This window comes from Etheostoma spectabile, chromosome 8 (genome assembly GCF_008692095.1).
Source record: "Etheostoma spectabile isolate EspeVRDwgs_2016 chromosome 8, UIUC_Espe_1.0, whole genome shotgun sequence".
Classification (NCBI taxonomy): domain Eukaryota; kingdom Metazoa; phylum Chordata; class Actinopteri; order Perciformes; family Percidae; genus Etheostoma; species Etheostoma spectabile.
Window position 1 is genome coordinate 27,805,111 of NC_045740.1, and position 21,869 is coordinate 27,826,979.

At 41.8% G+C, this 21,869-nt stretch overlaps 1 protein-coding gene across 3 annotated transcripts in view; it reads left to right on the forward strand.

Annotated features, from left to right (window-relative positions):
• tspan9a (tetraspanin 9a) overlaps positions 1-21,869 on the forward strand; it is a 197,761-nt gene that overhangs the window by 112,896 nt on the left and 62,996 nt on the right. For 2 of the 3 annotated variants that reach the window (XM_032524031.1, XM_032524032.1), the window contains one exon: positions 12,874-12,953. In XM_032524031.1, the coding sequence (XP_032379922.1) occupies positions 12,891-12,953 (63 nt within the window). In that variant the 5' untranslated portion in view covers positions 12,874-12,890. Of the gene's footprint in view, positions 1-11,809; positions 12,954-21,869 lie in introns of those variants that run through there. The other variant, XM_032524030.1, reaches the window with a different exon arrangement.

Sequence of the window (21,869 nt, forward strand, 5' to 3'; positions counted from 1 at the left end):
AACCACTGGTATAGATACATAGACACAGACTAATTACTGCCAACTAACATGCTAGTTAACATTAGTAATTAAACCTAAACATCTAATGGAAGTCCAAACTGTCTGCGAGCTTCTCTTGACAATACGGTGATTTGTCGACTATGTGACAGCAAGTCGCTTGGTTATGACACAATTGTTAGCCTATTTTTATTAAAAAAACGTCTGCTAAGGAGCCATAACGTGAGCTACAAGGTAATGGAGCCTTTAATACATTGTCTGGGGTTCTTTAGAAATAAAAAATGTACAAATGGAGTCTTTAAAAGCTTTAAATGTAAAGTTATTCGCTGTCAAAGTGGCGCCAAAATAAATGGAAGTGAATGGAATGCTAAGGTAGCATAAAAAAGCCTCCATAGGAGCTACGCATAGTGGAGGCTGGCTTACCGCCTTGGAAACACAGCGTCGTCCTCTCCAGTCCGAAATCAGCATCCTCTGAATCAGCAACACTCCGCCGTTAGCTCCAACTGCAGAGCCGCACACAAATACTGTTTATTTTTGGCCTCATATCTGTGTAAAATTACTTTATTATAGCTTTATAGCTGTGTGAATGTGTCAGTCTTTGTATCTGTTACCCTACCATAACATATAATGTTCTATAATATAAAAATCTGTAATGTACCATCTAAAAACTAGCAGTGAAGACAGTCAGCAGGCTTTTTCAAAGACCCCCCCAGTCAAGTTTAATTAACACTGAGCCAGTAAATCGATAACCAAGCCCTGAATTCTGTGGCTGGCTCCACACTTCTCCAGTGAACTGGATAAGATTCTTATTGCTGACGTTCCATCTTTATCCCACACTTACTGTATGTCTCTCTTAAATATTACATAAAGCTCAGGACAAGGGTGGACTTAGCTATCCCACTCCTTTGATCAACATTATCAGAACACACTGTCACTACAGATTCATCTGCGAGGCTATTCCGGGATTCATGTATCACACTGCTACAGACATCACAGGCATTTGACCCCCACTGCAACGGCCCTTATTGAACGGGACTTTACTGCACTGTAACAATACGTTGCATTTCAATGGGGCGAGACCCTTTCTTATCTAAATGCTAATGTAGTATCCTGTTAGTCGGAGTATACTTACCTTACTTCTAAAACCTTGCCTTGTCTTTTTTATCCAACCTTATCTCCGACAGCACTGATGGACGTGGCTGCGTGAATTAAGCTCAGATTGGGGCCTGGCTGCAGGACTGGCTGCCAGGGCTTTGAGGCTTTGTGTGCATTTCATTTTAAATGGGTGTATGTGCGTGCATGACCGCCCTGTGTGCACCTGTTTCTGTCTGTAGGTTTATGGATATGCCATAACTGCTGCTTATTTCCCTCAAAATCCTGACAAGAGCCGTAAACGTGTCTCAGCTGTTGGTTCACTTCTCACAATGTGAATGGCAAGGGTTTTTTTTTTACATGAGAGGAGGAATAAACAAATACAAAACTGTTTACATAACTGCAATATGTCTGATGGAACAGTGTCGTGCTGTGTAAATGGTCAGTCAGCACCAGCTCCCAGATGCGGTCAGTGTTTAGAGCCTTTGACTTTAAGAAACAGTGCTTAATCTTTTCCAGCTTTGGCGCTATTATCTAGGATCCTCACATGCTATCACAATTGGATCTTCAGGGCAGCGTGATGGTATAAATCCCTAATTAACACCCTTTCCAGACACTTTTATTGACTTTTTGGTTGCAAATCACCCGAGAATGACTGAAAAATGGCGGTGCTGTCTGGTCAGCGTCGTCTCAGAAGGCAATATCCAGAACATCATAAAAAGGGCAAGACAGAACCATAAATATCATTGCAGTTTGACATCTAAATTTGAATTTGGGTGATGGTGCAGACTTCAGAAATAATAGCTTGTTAGCACATTTCCACATAACGTCATATTCTTTGACAAGAAGTCAATGCGGACCTCGTCTTCTTGTTTGTTTAGTTGGTTGACTGATCGCTGCAGAAGTCCACAGAGGTCATGTTGTCAGTAGTGTCCACAGCAACAGTCTCGGCCAAACACCCATGGGCTCTAAGGGCCACTGGCAGGGATAGATTGTGTGGGAGAAAAATCCTTTGTAGTTCTAATCCGCTCCTCATGGCCAGGCCTTGATCATACAATCACTCCAGGATTATGTGCAGTTGCATGTCATATACTGTGTGTCTGTGGGTCTGATACGGTTTCAGATTGACTGGTCAAAGGTATGCAGTGCTGATTCCTTGTGTAATATGAGCTTATGACATATTAGCTAGTAATTATCTAGGGGTTCTAGTAGATTCTTCTTACACATTTCTTACCCCTTTCTAAATGCTCTGATGTTGTCTACATTCCTCCACAGTAAGGCCTATTCGCACGGGACTAGTGTTACGTGGGGACCTCTAGTCATTTGTAACAATTACAGAGGTTATCTGTGACTTTAATCACATGCGACCCTGCCACGCCAGTGATTTGTCAAGTAAGAGTTCCACTCCTCCCAGTTACCTACTATATCTACCATATATAACACACAGGTTGTATGATATGATTAGTCCCATGCAAATCATCATCTCTGTGATTTTTGCTGCGTTGCCAATCATAAATGAAAGTTTTGACAGAGACTTGACATCATTTTCAGTAAATTTAAATAAAATTTAAGTTTATCCCGTGTGAATGTGCTACATGACACACAAACGTGGGGGTTGAGGCCTAAATGTTGCTTAACCTATGCAGTTTGTCTTTCACAAACAAAAAACTGAATTGTAGTTTATTTTTTGAAATGAAAATTTCTAAAATGATATTGGCTAAAAAAAAATATATATAATAGGTATCTCTTCACAACAGTAGAATATAATAATAATAAAAACAATAATAATCATAGACATGTTAAAATGAATGCAATTTGGGGGGTTATCTTTACATTGTGAGAGAAACATGTCATGCACATGGCCAACAGTCTATTATGATGTAACGTTAATAACGTTAGTCAAATAATTAGCATCCAATTAGATAAGCTAAACAACCCAACTAACTCTACATAGGCGGATGAACGTTTGACTTGGCGAAAAGAGGACCGCATATAGGACCAGCACAGGCTTCAAACCCCCACCCGGCTGAATGGCTATAGCTTTCGGTCGCTCTCTCCCAGGCTCTCGTCATGATACAGTCTCTTGTCCTACATCCCGTCCCGTTACTTTAACGGTCATGTGGCTCTTCGTGAGGCTAGACAAAGCAGGTTACATCCCTCATTTGACTGTCACGGCAAAATGCTACAAACGATTTAGCTAGCATACTTTGGTGATATTGGCCAACGCTAGCTTTGAGTGCACAGATAACAGGATTTTTTTTTCTCCTTTCACCCAGCCATTCCTGTCAGCCTGCTCATAGCTGCGCATTCAGACTTACCAAAAAGGAAGCTCCAACTCTATCAATTCCTTTGTCTGGGTTTGGGCGGGGGGTGTATGTACTATTCAAAACCATGTGAGGTCCCCTGGTAATACATGTCCCATGCGAATAAGGCTTTATACTGTCATTTGTCAACAATCCCTTTACCCAAATTCTCTACAATTGACATTTTAACTGAGCCAGTGTTTTATTTTTGGGATGCTGTCTTGTGTGAGAGGACCTTGTGACTTGTGGCTGTGATTGTCGTGATTCAATTCCAGTCAATAAAGCTGAACCATTCAGTGGCAGGATATATCAAAGACTTGCAAAAAATTCTGACATTTTCCCAAATCAAGACGTGATTCTGATCATTAATTTGGCTAAAAATAGTGGGCCAACATTTTAATTTATCCTAGAGGCACGCAACAAGATTATTGAATCAAACCAACTTTTATATAACAAGCTAAAAAGAAAATTCGATGAAATGTTTGTACTCAAAACAAACTGCTGAGTTCTCAGCGTGATTCAATCAGCAGAACGCCACAAGATTGGAACCAGATTTCAGTAACAGAGGGGTAGATATCTCGGAAATTTCTGTTTCATATTAGTCGAATGTAAAAACAAATTTAGTGTAATTTACTTTAGATCACCTCCACCTTCCAGCTTATTCCAGCTCCATCGTATCTTATGCGCGTAATTATCTGAGCTGTCTTTCATCCAGTGACATTTTAGGGGAAATTAGTGTCATAGATGAGTAGGGCTGAATTAAATGATTTCATGATAGGGAATAATTTGATTAATAGTCGTATTAGTCATGCAGTCTATAAAATGTGAAAAATAATGACAAAAGATCATTACAAGTAACCACAGTCTTAAAGCCCCAGTGTGTAACATTTGTAGTTGTTCAATATCCAAATCTGTGTTGCCCGTTCTCAAACTTGTACTTTTTTTTTAATATTGACCACCACCATTAATTTCAAGTATTCCCATTGGTTTGACATATTACATCTGCGCTTGCATGAATTGGGGTAGACTCTCCATAGTCATGCGCCATCTTGAAATACGTTAGTAAGGGATATAAAGGACGTACCGCCCTGCCTTTCGCGTTTTCGACTTACAGCTGCTGCTGACCACACACCACACGTATTCAAAATCCAAATTTCAGGAACAGGAATCTTCTTCTTCGCCCAGAACAAGAAAACGGATATTGAAAAGAGCAAGAGACTGGTGGCATCAGAAAAAGGAGTGAAATTGGAGCTGCTTGGGACGCACACACCAAATCCCAACTATTTAATTATCCTCCGGACCGCTGCAGTCTCTTTTTCTTTTGCTCTCCCTTCTGTCGGGTGGCACCACACTCTGACATGCACTCCAACAACCACGGCTGATAGACGGCCTTTTGTACACTTTTGTTTTTTTGAAGCGTCTACCGTAGGTGCTATACATACTTTGAACTGCGTGGCGAGAGAGAGTTGATTGCGACATATGATCTCAATGCTAGATGGGAAAAATTCTTACACAATGTTGTAGCTCTAAAGGTCCCGTGACGTGGTGCATTTTGGATGCCATGTCATGTGCCATTTCTGAGGCTTAAGGAGAGAGCCCCTTATGACCTCATAAGGGGCAAGATTCCAGACTTTCATTTTCTCAAAGGCAGAGCAGGACACCCAGGGCTCGGTTTACACCTATCGCCATTTCTAGTCCCTGGGGGACCATAGGCAGGCTGGGGGAACTCTTATTAATGTCATGCCTCGGGACTTTTAAGTGTTCACATTGTTCACACTATTTTAGATTGTATAAAATCTGAGAAAAGCAAGCATCAAGAAATAAAATCTACCAAAACACGCACAAAAGCACACATATACACAGAGACATACACAATCTGAAGAGACACTCTCATCTATTATGGTATGGTGGAGGTCACGTGATCAACTCGACAGGAATGGTGGCTTAAGGTGTAGCTCCTGGCCCAATTTTGCCAGTAGTTGTGTTGTATGGTTCCAAGTCCGATATTCTATCACTTTGTACTGGATAGAGCTTTGATTACGAATGATCTGTCAGCCCTCCGGCTTTGTAAAACTCCAAAACATGCTGTTTTTGCTGGACTTACAGCGGCCAAGAATGATTGCGACCTGTTGAAAACCACCTCAGGAATTATATAAATATACTCGTATATGGAGCACTCCACGTGAAGGATTGTGGACATTTGGCTCAGCATTGCTCGATCCTTGAAGTCCATGCTGTAGACCTGTGCTACGGCCTTCTCACTTCTGTCCGTCTGTGTGTGTGTGTGTGTTTGGTCCCTTTTTGTCTTGTGTCCGTCTCCCTGTCAATGCCTCTAGTTTGTTCATTTGTGTGTTTGTCTGTGTGTCTTGTTTGTGATCTGCGGGCATCGTTGTTTTCTGTTGTGTTTTTTTGTTGTCTCCCTCCTTCCTGTATTTCCTCTCTTTGTTTTTGAGTGAATCATTTGATCGCAAGGAAGGATTGTGGAAAAGTTGTGCGTAGTGTACTTTTCTGTATGTTGTCATCTGGACCGATGGTTTGCACTATTGTTTGGCTTTTTAAATGAATAAAAAATGTATCACAAAAAAGAATCTGAAAAACGTTCTCTAAAGCAAACTCAGCTTTCACACAAACAAACTGCTCTGTCATTTTTTTGAAGGTGTCGCAGATAAAGTGCACCGAAAACACACTTTATCAAAAGCAGATTCCAGGTCGCAATATAAAGAACTGCAAAGAAATACGAGTGTGTTTCATTTATTTATTTATTTTTTGCTTTGTCCATACATATTCTGCCCTTCTGTCTTCCCTTGTCGCACATACTAACGAGGCATCTAACCTTTCCGGCTCTGCTCTTTACATGCTTGCTACTGACTTATTCGAAGACTTGGGTCTCTGAGATAAGGAACGTAGGTACACTAACTGATCAGAGTTAAATTGAGCACATCACTTTTAGACAGATTTGTGCAGAGACCAACCATTCGTGAACACCGGATTGATTCTCTTCAGGAATTCAGCCGGCCGTCTACTCTGGGAGAAAAGTCGACAGCGATCCTTCCTCCCTCTCATGATCATGTTTTGATTCAGAGTGTGCACCGAAAGGAATTTTCACAGACCACCTGTTGTCATGTGCTTGTCAGAGAGACTAGGGCAAGGAGGGGCGAAGCGAATCGATGTGCAATGTGTAAGATTTTGGCCATTTTGAACAGTAAAAGAAAAAAGAACATCAACTTGTGGAGGTCAGTGTTGATAATGTGGCTGTTGTATCTTCTAAGGAAGAACTTAATGTCCACAACATCCCGAATCCTTCGAACGTTTAATACAAACGGACCGGCATGACAACGTTACGAGTTACGAAGCTACTTTCACATGTCTCAGGCTAGCAACAACTTCTACGGTCTTATTCTACACCTAGAGACAACATCCTGTCAGCATAACATACTCTGATTCTGAACTCAACGTAACAGCGCCTCCTGCTGGAACATCCCTTATTAGCAGCTAACTTCAAATACTGGATAAGGAAAATGAACTATTACTCTTCCTAAGTAAGTAAATGATATAGCGTACAGCAGGCACGGCGTCAGGATTTCAGTTTTGGATGGGCCAGACCAATTTTGGGTGGGCCTTAAATTAAAACATGATATCAAATCACTGTTTAACCTAATACAAATGACTAATATACTGTTATATTATCTGTGCTAACATAATAGAGATTTCAATAGCTTGATGCTCTTTAAATATGTTGTAAAAAAACATTGTACAAACGTTTGGTTGTATAGGACGACCCTATCCGCGACCCCTCTCCTTGGTTCTGCCCAGAGAGGAGCGCGTTGGAATCTCCATTACGCACCATACCTGGCTGCGCTATTACGCAAAGCTCCATAGACCTAAGACTGGAACAGTGGTCGGGCATTTAATATTTCCCCAAAACATAATTTAGTTCTGCTCGTATAACAGGAGGCTGAATATTTCACAATTCTGTTTAATTGTTTTTAAGTTTTCAACACTACAGATCAACAACACCTCCCGACAGTTTTCATTCAATACTCGGTCACAGAACTTGTTCATTGACGTCATCTGTCGTGTAAAACGAGACTCAAGTTATTTCCGAAAGAGACAAACTGTTACTTTAGTGTGATTCATGTTATATCCATATTTAACAAAAGGAAATAAATCACATTAACAACAGACCACGCGCCTAACAAGGGACCCATGAGGGAAAAAGAACAGTAACAAGCTGATATAGAAATAGAATGTACCTGTAGATTTGTAACGGATTATGAATCGATATTTTATATATCTCAATACGACAGAGTAGCCTTCACATACTCTTATCCCTCTTGGTACACAATTAAACTCGCTAAAAAGGCCTAGAAGAAGCGAACACGGAACGACTCATTTCCTCTTTTTCTCTCTGCTATGTTACTAACTTTCAACATGTAGCCTACGGATTCATCGCATGTTTTTAGGTCGCCTCGCACACACACACACACACACACACACACTGACACAAATTACAGCAGTAGTCGGCGAGGTTTGCTCTTTAAAATGTCGATGATATCATTGAAGTCAAGAGTTACTGTAAGCTCTCGTATGTCAACAGACATATAGAGAATAAGGCGAGACGTAAGCATGGTGCTCCTAATTGGTGTTTTAATCCGGTTGACACTGGAAAAGACGCGTTCAACTGTACAGGACGTCATCGGCAGTGTTATCAGAGCTTTTAGGAAAGCATGGATATTTGGGAAAACGTCCTCATTGACCAGCTGGTGTCATTTGTATGAAGGCTAGGAGACATCAAGACTGCTGATGGTGTCATTAGTCTGAAGGCTAGGAGACATCAGGACTGCTGCAGATGCCAGAGGTGTCACTGTGGAATCGAGTGTTCAGTTCACTAAGCTGGCAGTCTAGCGCGTTGGAAATGTTGCGCAGATCACTGTCACTTAATAGACAAACAACTTTTTTTTAAATTAAGTTAAAAACTACTTAAGATTTAGACTAATTTAGCACAAATTATGAGATAATTTGACACTTTTTAATAATTCTTTATAATTAAATATAGCCTATTATTTTCTTTTTTTTTTAATGAAAATTTGTGGGTGGGCCTGTTGAAAAGTGGGTGGGCCTGACGGGCCTAGGCCCACCCACTTTTCAACAGGCCCACCCACAAATTTTGATGACGCCGTGCCTGGCGTACAGATAAGCATTCTTGTTACTCAAAATTACAGTTAAGATGTTACAGTTAGGATACCACAGTGGCGGCCCGCCATAAATACATCAATGTACGGGAAACACTGGTAACATATACAAATATTAATTTTATTACCTTCTTTAATGGAGACATTGGTTGATGGATGGAGATGACACCAATTCAATTCAATTTTATTCATAGTCAAATCATAACAAAAGTTATCTCGAGACATTTTACAGATAGATCTAGACCACACTCTATAAACTCTAGTAATCCCACCACTCATAAGTCATTGTTTCTTCACAGTGGCACTACAGTGAAGTGTTTGCTTCCTATTACCTTCTGTGTAGATGTCTGAAGAGCTCTAAGAGAGTCCCCCGTTGGTTCCCTCGGAGCTCTAATCTCCGTGGCCCAGTCTGTCTTGGCACCATATGTCAAAGGAGCTGCCAGATTTACACGGCATCATAGAGAATGTTTGAATACAATCTCAACCCAGTTACACCCTCCATCTCGGCCTAGACTGCTCGCTCTGGCTTGCTCTGCTGTGCACCACATATATTCCATGTGCTCTGCAAGCCTCAACTCTTTGTATCATCCTACAGACTCCCATTTTCTCCCAAATTTAGCTTAAGTGTAATTCTCTCTTGCTTTGCCTCCTCAACCTAATGCAGAGGCGCAGAGCCCCGTTGCTCCGAGTCGATGGATGGATCTTTGCGCGGAGGGAATGGGCTCAGATGTGTCCTTGAGGCTACTTGAGGAATCAGTACCATGCGCACTAAGAGCCCCACTGAGCTCTGATAAATGTGTGTAACTCTCCGAGAGGGCAGGACTGGCGTAGATTGTATTGAATTTGGAGTTAAGGGCCTAAAACTCACTGGATGCAGAGCGTATGGATTGTGACAGTCTTTGCAGCTTTACACATTTATTCAAAAGGGCTAATAGGAAACCTTGTCACTTGGAACTTGTGAAAAGCTATTCCCATCATGTGACGTCTACCTTTGGCAACGTTACGACTGATTTGCCTTTGGAGTTGCTGCCTTTTTGCAGATAACAGATCTGTCTCTGGAACTGCAAACATGTGGTTAAAGACACTTGAGGCTTTGTGGAGGCTAAAGCAAATGATCTGTTAAAATACCGGTGTCAGATCAAAGTCTCCCAACTTCAATGTGTGAGATTCTGTGATCTTTCAGTTAATACGAGCTTTTCGGAGCCACATTGAAACCTCAAAAAAGGCATGCACGATTAAAATAGGCACATCTTTGGTTAGTACCCCAAACTGACAGCAGGAATAATGGATTAACTGCGAGCTTTCTTTATATTAAATTATTTGCATGTGTTCTTCAACAATTGGTTCACTTAAAGCAATAGTTTTTGACATTTTGGGAAATTTGCTTACTTTCTCGAGAAGAGTACAGATGAAATGATTGATAGCACGTCTATGTGTGTTCAGTAAATATAACGGTACAGTGACCAGCTATTAGCTTAGCTTAGCATAAGGACTGGAAACATAGGGAAACAGGTAGCCTCTTCCCAAAGGTTAACAAAATCCACCTACAGGCTCCTCTGAAGGTCACTAGTCCGCTTGTTGTATCGCATTTGTCAAATCCCAACAAAAACAAAGCATACATTCCAAAATATGTGGTTTTGCAGGAGTCATGTTCTGAAATATTTTGTGTTTGTGACCTGGTACTGGTAGGTAGATTTATTTTTAGCCTGGGACAGAGCCTGGCTTGCCGTTTTACCTTGTTTTTCCAGTCTTGATGCTATGCTAAGCTAACCGGCTGCCCTCTGGCTCCTTATTTTTAGCGTACACACATGAGAATGGTGTCAACAATTCATTTTAAATCGATTCTGCGGGAACCGTGTGTAAATATTATGTTAATATGCAAACATTTTAATATTTTGTCATTTTTAAACCTTCATACTTATTAATGTGCTGTTAAATTGCAACCTTAACCAATTGCTGAAAACTAATTTTCTATAATTTCTCTTTTTTACTCTACAATGGTGAAACACAAGGGGGTTGGATTAGCATGTCTTTGATGATTGGGTATTACTGGGTTTACCTTTAAGACCATTCAGTTGAAACTCTCTCTCCATCTGTCTGCAGGCTGAGCCATAACTGCACTTAGCTGACAGGAGACCATTACCAAGGCAGAAGAAGGCTCAGTTGATTGGCACCCCGGGTTTAGCTTGACAGTCCTGGAGAAAAGTTTTATTCTGGGAGACAATAAGGGCATTTACATTTTTATTGCAATTGTTCCTGTCACCTGAGGTCAAAACGAAGCTTAAAAGATCCTCTTTTCTGTAAATTTGACAGTTGCAACCCGCACAGTCGCTACCTTAAGGATCCTTTATCAGTTAGCCATTGTCCTCTGATGGTATGTAAGTACTGTAGATGTTCGGGGAGATAGACACATTTAAGGACAAAGCTCTGTAATATCTCGTCAGCTTAGCGTGTGAATCCGCAGGGCTGTTTGACCCTGGCTTTACCTCGGAGAGTGTTCAGCATCTTAAAGGCACTATCTCCTTTCCATGCTTAAGATGGTGCCATAATTCCAAAGCCTGGACATTGCTAGTTAATTGGTTCCTCCTTACATGGATGTGGGCAGTGCAGTGATGAATAAAGCAGAGCAACAGCGAGACCAAACTGCAGCTCTGTACTGCCTCCACCCCCCAGAACAGACACATAATCCCTCCAGTGATAGTCGTCTTAGTTTCAAAGTGGTTTCAGAAATATATGATAAATCACCCCATCATTCATCTTAAAACAAATTACAGATTACACATTAAAACCATGTGAGAAGCTATACTGGCATGTGTGAAATTGCAGGTGCTGATGTGTCATCAGCAGACTCGAAATGAAAGCTATTTGCATGCAATAGAGCCTGCCAGTAATTATTTTCATCTCACACACACACACACACACACACACACCTAACCCTGCTGTTCCACACACAACCTCTACTCATCTACAATTACCTGACACTTCATTTAGTTTTTTTTGTTTTTTGTTTTATATTCTTAAACTCATCTGTGGCCTCTCATTTCCCCTGACAGCAGAGATGAAATTGCTGAACATGTATAGTCAAAGGGTGATGGGCTTATTAAAGACACGGGGAGCGTAGAGGAGGAGCTCGGGTCTGGCTGCAGCTGCTGCATTGGCTGTCTTCTCAGCAGCGGGGGAGGGGTTGAGGGAGAGAGAGAGAAAGAGAGAGAGAGAGGGAGAGAGTTAGGGAAGGAGGGCACTGCTCTTGTTGAGAGATAGGGAATGCCTGCGAGTTGCGTCTGCCGATAATAGCACATCAGCCAGAGCGCCGCGATTGGGAGAGCAGAGCGCTGCCAGTGCGGAGGACTGAGCCGCTGAGCACAGAATGGAACACTAGAGAAGACAGGCACACTTAGAAAGAGACAGAGAGAGAGAAAGAGAGAGAGAGAGAGATAGGTTGAAGGAAGAGAGAGCGCATCAGAGCACGCTGAGGAGAGGCGGACAGGGAAGGATCAGTGGAGAGTGGATGGGAGAAAGGTTACCAGGTCAGCAAGAGAACGTGGAAGTGGAGCAGCTGAGGCTCACCAGGGGGTCTCTCTAGCACTGGAACAGCCTGGCAGCACAGGAGGAGAGGGATATTAAGAGTGGATAGAGGTACTGTAACTTCTTCCCAAGAAAGACAGTCCAAAGGCGATGGTAATGCTTCTCACAGGACTTTGCTGCACAGCAACTTCAGGACTATCACAGCAAGACAGCAGCAGCAAGCAGAATACACTTAATCCCGCAAAGACGCCTGAAATGTGCAGTTCCACTCACTTCTGTGCAGACTTTCTTACCCATCTGTGTGCTTTGAGGTGGATGTAGTTGTGTCTCTGTAAGGCTTTTTTTATCTTTTCTTTTTTTTTTGTGCTTCGGATTGCAAAGCAGTGGAGACTTGTGTTGTTCTGTCCTGTCATCCCCGAGACTATGGTATACTGTGCGTCAGGGAGCCCTTCATCAGCAGCTGCAGCCCTAGAGCATGGAGAAGTCCAGCAGTGAGGAGTCAGCTATTCACCGTAGCCCTTCCGTAGATAGCCGTGACTCCGATTTTGCCCAAGCCTCCACGTCTGGCCGCCCGTTTGGTGGCCGCGGCTTCACTGCCGGTGCATTCTACGGCTCCACGGGGCCGCGCAAAAACGCACAGCAGGGGCAGGCTACAGCGGCAGCTGACGCCAGCGCAGCAGACAAGACCACCAACAAGTACAGCTCACCCAAAGGCAGCAAATACGTGGTCTTTTACCTGGATCTATCCTTTGTGTTCCTTTTAGAATTCAAGAAGTGCAACATGGCAAGAGGCTGCCTCTGCTGCTTGAAGTATATGATGTTCATCTTCAATCTCATCTTCTGGGTAAGTGGCTCAATATTTAACATGTAATGGTTTTTCATCACACTTGTTCACTGTGTTCTAGTTGATGATGATTATACAAATGTCTGATGACAAGAGTAAATCTTGCTTTAGTATGTGATCACTATCTGTATCTGGGTTGGCAAATCTGAAGGCTTAGTGTGTCACAAGTTTCTTAACATGTTAATCAGGAAACATTGCGGCAAAGTGATGGTTGCCATTGTGATCATGTGTTTCAAATTATTACATCAGGCTGTTTATGGTTGTTCCGTCCTGTGCATGTTGCCATTTGTGGATAACAGTGTAAGTGGCAGTGCATCAAGACGTCCTTTGAATGTGACAGGTGGGAGGGTGGATTGTTGTGGGTTGATTGCGTCCACTCATTCAGATGGTTAAATGGTTTACATTGAACATGGGAGTTGACCATTCTATGTAACATGTATGTAGCTGGAGTGGACAACAAGACCAAACCAAACTCATTCTAATGAAGTCCAGCGAGTTCATTCTGAACTTGAAAAATCTGCCTTTAGTTTTTTCTGCTCTAAACACATGGAAGTATTTCTAATATTCAAAATAGCCCTGGACAATTCAAGACAATGATCTCAAACCACTTAGATTCAGGGTGCAATTGTTTAAACTGAGTATCGTGTTCTAAATGAGGGAAACCAATGATTTTCAAGGCTCCAATAAAGGTTTAAGTGAATGCATGAATGAATGAATGAATGAATGAATGAATGAATGAATGAATGCATTATTGTTTTATGAAATGTGTTTGGGTCTGTGGGTAAACGTACAATCAATAATGGAGAACATTATAATGTGATTTCAAAATTGCCAAATCCTCAATTTGTGTAATTTACAAATTGTTGTAATAATCAATATTTGTAGTAGGCCAATTAATTAGTTATAATAAGAAATTTTGCGTTGGACGTGCCATCGCTAATCTGCGCGCGTCGGGGTTACTGCAACTGTGCATTTGTAGCCCTTTTTTTCCTTTTGGGTTTAGGGTATGGCTCCAATGGCGTTTTATGTACGTCTTGCAATGCTACATATGGGTACCAAGTTTCGTGAGTCTACGTTAAACGTACTCCAGGGGCTTTTTTTAATTTTATAGGATGCGCTATCAAGCCATTTTTGTGCACCTATTCCCAAAACCCTTAAAATACGTAGATTTTCACCAGAGTTTTTGAATGTGTCTAGCCCCTCAAAAAGGCAATTCATTTGCCGGATAAAAGAATAATAATAATTCCTTCAGTTTGAATAGGGCCTTCGCCGCTGTCAGTGCTCAGGCCCTAAAAAAAACCCCAATGTGATTGACTCACAAATAGATGAACCCAGAGAAACCTGGCCAGCGTGTGGCAGACTCTGCTGTGTGCCCATGCATGGGCATTTGTTGTAAAAGTGGGCATCCCTCGAATGCTTACACAATGGATTAGAGGGCTTATAGGTGATGGGGCCAAGTCTTTTGTGTGGATGCAACGAAGTGTAAAAACACTTTACCAACCACCATGTCACTGGGTTGTGAGCACTGCTAACTGGGGCATGTCGGAGGAAGCAGAGTGGGCATTAGCTTGAGTCCAGCTGCGATCAGGCCAGCATTGGAAACACACACACGTCCACATGCACCACACAAGCAGAGATCCATCTCACTGTCCGCTCTATATACAAAAACGGACAGCAGTGTTCATGGCCAGGCTCAGTGGCCTGAAGCTGTGGACGTTTTTGTTGCTTCTTGACAGTGTCTCCATATCATTCCCCTATCATTAGCTATTCCGCAGAGGCACTAGTGAGAGCGATTGGCAAAGACTCATAAATGGCTCAGGGGCTCTTCAGTGTGATTTGCCTTGATGTAATGTTTGTTTAAGGGAATGAAAGGGTCGGAAACGATTAGCTGATGCTGAATTCATTAATGCAGACATTGACTTAGCTTGATGTGAGCACCTCTTTTAAACTCATTCACTAGTTTACAGTCTAAGTAAGTGCTCAGGTCTTACCTAGTAACTACTTTTTTAGATAGGGGGGAAACTTTTAAGCATTCTCTAAATAAAGAAGAAAAATCATCAATCCTAATAATCATGCATGTTTTCTGTTACTGAAAGCAAATAAGGTGGATATTCTTGATCCTTTGAATTCAGAATGGTGATTTAATCATCAATCAATCAATGATTACAACTGCAGATCAGGATTCTTTCTTCGAGCTACGAGTGAAACACGAGAGAGCAAGGCCATATTAGAATCTACATTAACCGAGCGACACCATCAGTTATGTATGTCAGGTATGCTTGGCTCGTTCAATAGCTCAGAAGCTACCTCAGTGCACTGCTATAGGTTCACCTTTGGCTGAGTTCACGAGGTCAATACTGTCAGCTATCTTCTTGAAGGGCAGTCACAGCGGATTTGTGTCAAGGCATTTACTTCCTAGGTCCTTTCCACGCTCAATTTGTGCTTAACCCTTTTCAGTGGCAAAACCTTCTACTAATAACCGGCTGCTGCACACCACTAATAGGGGAAGGTGGAAAAGAGGCTTTGGATTTCAAGATGGGTGGCCTCTGATTTATGTGGACCCTAGCTTGTTGACTTCCATGGAAATGCATTATAACTATCCTGAAAGTGTGCAAAAAACTGTCCCTGGAGTGTGAGATGTAATGACTATCTATAATCATGTATGTGTGTGTGTGTGTGTGTGTGTGTGTGTGTGTGTGTGTGTGTGTGTGTGTGTGTGTGTGTGTGTGTGTGTGTACTCTTAAGTGGCTATAGAGTTTCCCCAGCGCAGCACAACCCCTGCTGTGAAGTAATTGAATTTTTACTCTGGTTATGTTCACTTAATGAACACCCACCATGCATTTTCCCTTCTATTCCCTCAGATTGATACTCTCGCTCTCCTCCCACCACTAGATCATTTAAATGGCAGTTTAATCTGTGGCCCAAGGGAAGAGAGAGGGGTGACGAGCATGTGGCTGGTGGGTCTGTCCATCAGCGGCAGCGTTAGGCTCATTGGCGGCTGGCTGACTGGCTTTCTGGATTCTGGGGCAGCAGTGCGCCAAATTGAAGATTAGCAGAGCTGGGGAATAAAGGGTTCGCGACAGTGAGGGGTCGGGACGGGGTGCCTGAGCACTCTGTGACATAGGGAGGGAGGGTGAGAGGCATGTTGTATCTTGACACCCTTGGGACTGAAGCGCTCTACCTCTGACACTCCAGGAATCACAAGGTTACTGCAGCCAGTAGGGAGGTTTGCCTTTGAAGCTCTGACATCTCATCTCAGAACTGAAGAGGGAATGATGCGCTGCAATAATCCGACACCAGGTACAGGGGTCTTTTCTTCCTGACTGTGCGCACATGCACGAGCGCACTCGCTGTACACACAGCCGTTCTTGAAAGTACGCTTTCTTCACAGCGGTAATTTGAAGCACAAGGTAAACAGCGGCAAGCACTCCAGGCATCTCCCTTCATGTGCTCATCCTCAGGCCCCTCGGCAGTTGTTCATGACCATCTGGCTCCTCTTTCTTATAAGGGATTAGAAGGGTCTGAGCTGTATAGGGGGCGTTTCGGGCAGATTAGAGCAGTATTGGGTGGTGCGGTTAGGATTGAGAGCACGACTCTCAACTCCACTCTCTTAACCCTTTGGACAGCTCTAAAGCCAACAATCATTAAAGCAAATTGCTTTTGTGTTGTGATAATGTGTTGTTTAGGGGGAGGGGGTTCTTTGTCCTCTCACACACATATGGCGTTTTTCCATTAATGGTACCTGCTCGACTCGACTTGGCTCGACTCGACTTGTCCACGGTGCCCGGTCCTCTTTTTTCCATCGCAGATTAGTCGCGGCTGGTCGTCATAGCAGGAAACTGCCGTGACCTAACGCAACACACACAGAACGTCAAAGGTAAAAGGTAAAAGCAATAGAAATAGTAGAGATAAATACAGCATATATCTTGAATTATGACAATTTAACCCTCGGGTCAAATTTGACCACTTTAAAAAATGTCTATATCTGAAATATGTTTTTTTTTTCTTTTTTAAGATTAAGATTATTTTAAAATGATTGTTTCCACAGACAGAAGGCAAATTAGTTTCTAATGAACCTGGAGGCAGCAACAACAAAAAAATGCTGGATAAACTATTTACTGGTAAACATGGCGAGTTGGTTCAGGACCCCCTGTCCTAGTCCCCGTCCCTGTCTGTCACTAACAATGCAGTGATTAGTGACAAATCTTTTCAACCAGTCAGTAGTCTGCAGGTTTTCACGTCACTTTTTGGGCTTGGAACCTCGACTGAGGTAATACTACAAAAAGTACCTGTTAGCAGGTACCAGGGATTTATTTCACAATGGAAAACCAAAAAAGGCGAGCAGAGTCGAGGCGAGTCGAGTAGATACCATGCAGTGGAAATACCCCAATACAGTGTCTGCTTGACCAGCCTGATTGGTGGTTGGGGTTGAGTCCCATTGGTGTCAGCTCTGTGAGCATATCAGTGTTGGTGTTCTTGCTCGGAGCAAGGATTACTCTGCAGTGTTCTCTCTGCTCACAGCCTCCAATCTTCACCTTTTCCATTCAAGATTCAATTTACTGTCCACTGCTGCACTTATTTATCTTGTCCAGTGATACCGAAACACCTTTAAAAACCAAAAAGGCCTGAAGACACTACACAAGGATTTATTAAACACAAGCAGCATCACACACAAGCTCATTCCCTTTGCTACAGATCGGTTGTGCTGTTGCTAAATGGGCCCATCCCAGCTTTGCCAGTGTTGTGCCATATTAAAAGCTAAAACCTCATTTGATATTCATATTTGAAAGAAAAGTGTTAGCTCAGCAGTCTTGTCCTACAAGTACATGAGGGGTGGTAGTATCAAAGGCACTCCTTTGTTAGAGCAGAGAAAACCAAATGTGTTTAGCATTCTTGAATTCCTGTGCTTACTTGGGGGATTGCTGCGGGATTTATAAACCATTTGGTCTGAGGGAACAGATTAGTTTCCCTATTGATTTAATCACGGTATTTGACATTTAAGGTTTCAAATGTACCCGTGCTCTGATGCTACAAAGAGTAGAGCTATCGACAGACTCAAGGTGTTTTGTAAGAAGTGCGTCTGGTTGAGTGGAATTCCATAACACATTTCGCACAAGCTGTCCCTTTACCCCTGGGATTTTCGATCCAAAGTACTGAGGCAATTTGCCTGTTTCTCATTCTCCATATCAGCGCATGAAAAGTTCAGTCATCTTTTACGGCTCAAGAGAGCGCGCATTCTAACAAACTTTTCTTTTTTCTTCTTCTTCTCCTTTTCCCTATTATAAAGAGGCACAGCTGAACGTCATCAGTCACTGCCAGGTGAAACAAGGATTGGGAAAATAGATGAGGGTTGAGTGCGCTCTGCGGGATGATGAAACAAGCTGTATATGCTGTCACATGCATTTTATTCCGTCTATCCACCTTGAAAGGCTGGCTGTTGAATTGGATTTGAGTTTGAAATGGTTTGAATGAAGCATCAACCTGAGTCAGTCTGTCCACCTAAATTTTCCACCTCCAACTGTGATAGGATAAGATAGTCAGTGGATTTAATCAGTGGTCAATAGAAGCAGTCCCAGATTATCCTCCAATAATCCATATCAATGGGCTCCCATGTCATGACTAAATAGTTGCCACATTGTCTAGCCTGTGATCAGGTTATTTTTCATTTTTCTGCAACATTTACATAGAGAACATCACTGTATCTATATGTATTTTAATCATTTGAATTCTTATAATTAGCATCCCCCATAGATCGCAGGGCCATTATACCGATTGGCTGACCTTCTTGGTAAATATCTCCATATGCCTGCCTTTGTCCGGCAGATCGTCTGGGGAGATCACTCCAATTTACACGTCTCTCTGGCTGCTTCGATTTCCCAGCCGTGTTGTGCGGTGCCACTGAGCTCATTAGCTCATGTTGCAGATCAACTGGGGATACGCATCTGCAATGTTTCACTCTGAGGGGCTGAGGTAATAGAGCATGAGAATTGCAGGTTCACGTAGGTAGGTGGTGCTTTGGCAAAGGGATTTAAGTCTCCCACACCCATCCCTCATCAATTTTTGAAAGAGGTGGACTTCAGATTTAATGAGTTGTTGTTTTTTTGACACATATGACAACGACTTTTCTCACAAGTCATATAAATCTCTTAAAGTTTGATGTTTGCTACGGAGTTAGCATCAATCAACAGGGCTGCAGGTGCAGTTTTAGCCCAGTTGCTACTGTGTCAGCTATGTGGCAATGACGCAAAGTGACAGGTGAACAGATGAAATTACAGTAACTGCTGCATGAAGTTCCAGGACTTGCAGTACAAAGAAAATCTCAGTTTTTGGTACATGCCATTCATTCTTTACCTATACACCAGTAAATAATGAGAAGTCTAAATCTAAGTGTCCTTCTTGTTAGATTCAGAAGTGCAGGTGGAGCATAGGGATGCCAGAGGTCAAAAGTAACAAAACACATGTACTCATGTTACTGTATTGAGTTGTTCTGTTTTTGTGTATTTTGTATTTTTCAAGTGGTTTTTAAAATCAGAATGTTAAAATGTACTTGATTACATTTTGAGTGATGTATTGTATTTTACTACATTACAAATCCCATCCTTTACTAAAAAAAACCCACATACATAGATACAAAGAGGATTACCAACGACCGCTGGGGCAGAAGAACTCACCCTAGTCTCGTCACTGTAAGTAGGCTACAATAAAACCTTTGTGAGTAAAAAGAAAAGAAAAATTCTGGCCCTTGGAAAAATGTAGTTTATTGCCCCTGCCAACATGTTTTTTGGCATTGCTAACTAGGGGTGGAAATCTTCCCGATACGGTATCATCACAACACTTATGCCACAATACGATATTATTGTGATTTTTAAACATATTGCAATATTCTGCTATACATTGCAATTTATAACCTTTTTTCCAACTTCTAATTTTTCCCAATTTCAAATGATGTCCCCAAAAGGAAACTTTGTCAACATCTGTTTTATCTAATAAGATATATTTCTCTGTTTTTCCATCTCACTTCAATTTTATTTCCGCAAAATGGGATTGTGAAGCAGAAAAACTGACCAACACATATATGATAAAAGATCCATACATGGTGCCTGTGTATTGATACAGTATTGCCACTGAAAATATTGCAATGCTATGTTGTATCAATTCTTTCCCCCACCCCTACTAGCAACCCATAGGACAATGTATGTAGGACGCTGGCTAAATTAATACATCTAATTAGTTCATACTGGCTACTTAGGTGTGTAGAGGCTAGCTGCTAGTCTGGCCAGTGAACACTAGTCAAATGTATCAGCAGCATGAAGAGTAAAGGGAGAGCTCAGTTATTTTGGAGAGGATTGTAGCAGGAAATGTCATGTGTGACATGTGTTATGTTGTGATTACATGTGTATAGATGTGTATACATTTGTATAGATTTTTCTTTAATTAAATTTTTTTATGACCCCTTGATATTCTAGTACATTTTAAATGCACTACCTATTGCTTTTACTTGAGTCATTTTTCAGACAGGTATTTTTACTTGTAATATTTCATCAAAGTATTGGTACCTTTACTTGAGTACAATCTTTTGCTGCTTTTTCCGCCTCTGCTTTCTGTCATCAGAAAGTCTCCTTTTTGTTAGATGTCAAATTCACGGTGGGTTAGGGTTAGGGTTATGGTTAGGTTTAGGGTTAGGGAACTTTCATAGTGTTAGTTTGTAAAATATCTCATCACAACTGACTATACATCACGTCTCTTTTCTTGCTCCAGCAAGTGCAACAGAGATCTTGCTTTTCTAAATATAGGCCAGAGGAGTTCAGATTACAGAGAATGGGAGAAAATAGTTCTCCATAAATGAGCAGGATCTTTTGTAATGAATGTGTGCCAATAGAGAAGGCAGCATCAGTGTTGTGTGGTCAATAATGTGTTGATATTGCAGCAAATATCCTCATACTGTAGGTCGTGCATTTGGGTTATTGATCATAAAAAGGTCCTATCCATTCTTTTTGGTATTCTTTGTATTTTTTTGTTATTGCAAACAGTCCAAGCAAGGCATCCACTCAGAGGCTATTGGGAACAATGTCCACAAACACAAGCTTTTCTGTGCAGCCTCACAGCAGAGGGCAATTTCACATTTTACAATGGAATTCAATTTGGTGCAAATTGATTATTGCTCTCAAGTAAACTGTACAGAACTACAGTAGTCTGGCTAAATACGTGTTAGAAAATGAGTATGATAGTTGTAGCTTTTTATCTGCCTTGGGGCACAATATGTAGTGATACTTTGTAGCGCCTGTGGACTTGTAGGTATTTAGTATAGCTGCAAGCCCATTTTTTGCCATCTGTCTGGTACAAATAGCTCTGCATGTACGTTACCTTCACATTGCTTTGTTAGTCTTTTTCAGTGATGCATTTCAGCGTTGCTTGTGTCCTTGTGCTGCAGGACTACAACCTGCTATCTCTGTCTCACCTTCTCTTTTCAGCCCGAGAAGCCCAATCAATGCTGATCTGCACCTAGGCAGTGAATTCATGTAAAATGTTGGAACAGCTTGCTAGTTCAACTACTCAGCATTTTCTCTGACACCTTGAGGCAAATTACAGTCAAATCAATGTTTCCCAGTCAGTATCCACCTCCGGCTTTGCTGAGGAGGCTTAGAGAATATCATCATAGTCTTTTGAGACTTATTTCTTTTAGATTACCCTGCTCATGTTTAATTAACAATAACTGTGGTGTGTATATATGAAATAACTACAGATCCATAAGCTGTGTAAGCATTGTGTTTGGAATAGTGGTGTTAGCAATGCACAGGTTTTGAATGTCTCGTGGAAAGGCTGAGGCTCTAGAAATTCCAAATGTCTTCTAAAGAGAGAAGAGTGACCTGGGTGCAGCTCCCTAACTTCTCCAGAGGTTATAGGCTGAGGATGCAT